The 4,209-nt window shown below is 34.8% G+C and overlaps 1 protein-coding gene across 2 annotated transcripts; it reads left to right on the forward strand.

Annotated features, from left to right (window-relative positions):
- Positions 1 to 141: 141 nt before the first annotated feature.
- Positions 142 to 3,875, forward strand: LOC111427175 (serine/arginine-rich splicing factor 7-like). Of its 2 annotated transcripts, XR_002707913.2 has the most exons (5): positions 142 to 232; positions 340 to 539; positions 726 to 918; positions 1,963 to 2,452; positions 3,400 to 3,480. XR_002707913.2 is itself a non-coding variant. In XM_023062173.2 (4 exons), exons 2-4 carry the CDS (start codon positions 341 to 343, stop codon positions 3,608 to 3,610), a joined length of 603 nt encoding a protein of 200 aa, XP_022917941.1. In that variant the 5' UTR covers positions 142 to 232; position 340; the 3' UTR covers positions 3,611 to 3,875. The 2 variants fall into 2 exon arrangements, 1 of the variants encoding a protein (XP_022917941.1); XM_023062173.2 differs by lacking the exon at positions 1,963 to 2,452 and having other exon boundaries at positions 3,400 to 3,875.
- The last annotated feature ends 334 nt before the right edge of the window (positions 3,876 to 4,209 follow it).

The following is a 4,209-nucleotide window of genomic DNA, read 5'->3' on the forward strand; positions in this document are numbered from 1 at the left end:
GCATTATAAAGATCCCCAATCTTCCATTGGTTGGCACGGTTCAAACAAAAATACGCGTCCCAATTGGCCGAGATTCAAAACAAACCCCGATCGATTCGCCATATTTGACAACTTAAGCGGCATTTATCACTCGAAAATCCGTAAACAAATCCTTACAGATTTCGATGCGTTTACAATCACGTTTCTTAATGAAAACGGAATAAATAACCATCCGTGGTGGCCGTTCTTACAGGTAATTAATTCAATTAATTAATAATACGATTGAGTAGGGGGTGCGCATCATAGAAATACGATCGATAATTTACCTTTTCTATTTTAATATATTATTTATGTTTATAGCATGAAAATGTCGCGGTATAGTTCAGATTGTAAAGTTTACGTCGGCGATCTCGGCAATAACGCTTCCAAACAAGAATTGGAGGATGCTTTTGGGTACTACGGTCCACTCCGTAACGTTTGGGTGGCTCGTAACCCACCGGGATTTGCTTTCGTTGAATTCGAAGATCCGAGAGATGCCGAAGACGCTATTAGAGGTTTAGGTAATTTTCATTATTCATTTTATTATAGGTTATTGTTAGGTAATTATAACCTCAAAAATTCAGTTTTTTTTCGTTTTGACAATATAACCTGAAAATTTTTATGTCAATTTTTTGTTTTGACAATGTTACCTAAAAAAATTGTATGTCAAATAATAATTTTGAGTGTTTTTTTGATTATTAATGTAGACGGTAGAACGATTTGTGGTAGACGAGCACGAGTTGAGATGTCTAATGGAAAAACTGGTGGTGGTGGACGTTACCGTGGGCCTCCTCCGAGATCGAGGGGACGTCCTTTTCACCCGGATGATCGTTGCTATGAATGTGGGGATCGTGGGCATTACGCAAGAGATTGTAATAGATATAGACGAGGACGACGCAGGTATGCTTTGATTTTTTTTGGTGAAATTCTTTTTTTATTATTTATTATTGTTGCGTATCAGTGCCTTTTGAACTGTAATAAATTATTAGTTTGTTTAGATGGATATCTTACAGGGAAAGTCGATTCTGCAGTAGAAGTAGACTGTACCTAGGTAAAGACGATTTTTACTGGTCTTTTCAGTAAAAGTTGATTAAAAGCTAAAGTGTTGAATTTTGATCAACATTTATTAGTATTTATTAGGTAGTAAAAGTTGACTTTTTACAAGGAAAGGGTCTACTAGCTAAACAAAAGCACATAAAAAGACAAAACCTTTATTAATACATAAAGAGATAAAAATGTTTATAAAAAACTAATAAAAATTCAAAACCTTTATAATACATACAGATAGAAATGCTTATCATTTATTACAGCAGGAGTTCTTTGAGTTGCAAAGCACACCTTTCTTCTTACACATGCACTTCATGGATTTGCATGTAGTGTTGCAAAGGCATTTAAAAAATCCTTGTGAAGTTGCAACAGTCCTCACCGCTATTGTTTTATCCATAGGGACTTCATTTTCTTGGATAATATTTGTAGGACATTTACTAACAATGTAATACTATGGGCAGGGAGAGAGATCTTTTATTTTAGATTGAAAAAATTACCTTGAGAAAAGCTGCTTTAGAATTCCATTTCTTGTTCCAATTTGATAAAATCCTTTGTAGTTACATTTTGAAATTTTCTCTTCCTCCATGTCCAGTGGATATGTGCGCGGAAAATTTGATCTGTTTATTTTCAATCAACTGTTACTGGTACTTTTAGTAAGAGTTGACTTTACCTAGGCAGTCAACTCTTGCTAACAATCGACTTTTCCTGTAATATATGTATATAAATAAAACGTTACTAATCATGTTGGTATCATAACCTGTGTTGAAATGGCACTGATCGGTATACAGGTGTAAATCATTTTTATAATATACGTTTAATTACGATAAAATAATTCTTGATAAAAAAAGAAATTGTTGATTATGATAGAGTTTGGCTTAAGGTGATGCCATGTTATAGGTATAGTCTGTGGGCGGTAGTCAGGTAACACACGGTGTGAATATGAGTTTGGGGTGACCTCTAAGAGTCTCTCGTACCTACATCTTCTACTACGTAGTACAGCTCTGCTAGTGCGTGCGTTGTCGTCCCCGGAGACACTCCTCGGCTGCTACCGCCACACGTCTCGGCACCTCTCCCGGCGGCGTACAAACACACACAAAAAATAGGGCTTGGGTTTACAAAAAAAATTTTCCAAAAAAAAGTGTCGTAAGGGAGAGAGAAAATAAGAATAAGAAGCAAGCCAACGGCATCGCCCCATGCAGACCTCGGCAGCCCGCGTCATAACCAATTGAAATTTGCAAAACCGTTTTCGGCCAGTCTCGCTCTGCTATACGTCAGTCCGTACTTCTTGACTTCTTCTTAGTAATCTACTAGAGAACCACGATCGTCGCGGTCTCGGGATGCTTCTAGCACACAACGTTTGCTCTCTGTGACAGACCGACAACGAACGGTAAAAAAAGTAACTTTTTTATAGAATACGTAAACTCTCTAAACTATTTACTACTACTATTTTTTTTATTACTATGCGTATTATTAAAAAAGGGGGATTCTTTTTTACTAATTTGTACAAACATTATAATCTCAAGAAACAATTCAATTCATTTTCCAACCAATATCTTATCGTTGTTTTATTTAAATTTAAGAAAATTGAATTATTTTTTGAATTATCCCTGTGACTCGGATAATCAACTCATTTCTTGGGGATCTTGATAACAGTGCGTCAAGAAGCAAACTAATTTAAGCAAGTTCCTTAAAGCGCCTTGATTATCTGAATCAACCCATATTTTAATTTGTTTCATTTTTATTCAAAATAAAAACATTGAGTTATTGTTAATATTTCAAAAATAAAAATTAATATCTTTCATTAACTGTGGCTAGGTTTTTGATAGGGTTGGTTTGGGTCTTTCTATCAGAAATCATCTCTAGGAAATATTAACAACAACTTGTTATGATTTAAAATGAATCAAAAACACCCCTCATTGCTCATTTTTAAATCAAAATAGAAATGCAATTTATTTATTATAATAATTAAAAACAAAATTACTAATATCATTAACCTAAAACAATGCAGAAAATCTCCGAGACAATCTACAAGATCATTATCGAGTGGTTTTAATGACTGAATGTTTAATTTTTGGTTATATAATGCAATTTGACTTAAATAAATGTTAAATGTTCAGTAATTAAAATGAAAATCATCGAGATCGACTTCTTGGGGCAAAAACAAATAGATGTTAGAATTGGAGGGTCGAATTAATTGGTTTTTCTCATGTTTTCGTCATCGAGTTTCAACAACAAAGTGCAACAATGTCGCCGCCGCCGTCGAGAACGACGTCGTGTGTTGTTTGATTGGGTGTCCGCTTTTTTTGTTATTTGGGGTGATCTTTTTGTCGCCAGGTCTAGGTCCAGATCGAGAAGCCGTTCGAGGGATCGTCGAAGCCGATCAAGAAGTGCGTCCAGATCGAGGAGCCGCTCTCGCAATCGTTCTAGGTCGAGATCGGGTTCGGGAAAGCGAAGCCGATCTAGGAGCGCGGACAGAAACAGCGCGTCCAGGTCGAGAAGCCGATCGGCGGCACCGAAAGAAAACGGTTCCGGTGATCACTCTTAAAATTATATGAGAATTTAACAAAAAAAATGGTCCGATTTATAAGATATGTGTGTTCTGTTTTCATTTTTTTTTGCCATAATGTGTAATTGATATTTGATGTGTTAGATCTCTTTTGTGCAATTTCGTATTTTTATTTATACGATTTATTGGACAATTTGGATTTTTCGTTTTCTCTTGTAAATGAAATGTGATTAGTTTTTTTAGTTTATACGTTTTTTTCTAGTTGTGAAAGAACTAATTAAATAAAATTGAGATAGAATTCAAATTGTTTCTTGTTTTATTTATAAAGTTAACCTTATTTAAAAATATTTTGTTGTATATTTTTCATTGAACTAAAACTAGAACTAACACTAGACCTAGAACTAGAAACTTTCAGGTTTAGCCGCACGTCTCAAAACGCCTATTTTACTTGAATCCTATGCCTATATTCAACACATATTATTAAAATTTAAATCACTCAATTTCAACACCTCACGATGTCTCACGATTTTTTATGAGATGAAGTCACCACATCAACAGCCGGGTGGTAGAGTGGCGCCATATAATTAAATCAATCACTAATAAAATTTAATAAACTGCATTTATAGAATAAAAACGAA

The sequence above is a fragment of the Onthophagus taurus genome, chromosome 2, assembly GCF_036711975.1.
Source record: "Onthophagus taurus isolate NC chromosome 2, IU_Otau_3.0, whole genome shotgun sequence".
Taxonomy (NCBI): Eukaryota; Metazoa; Arthropoda; class Insecta; order Coleoptera; family Scarabaeidae; genus Onthophagus; species Onthophagus taurus.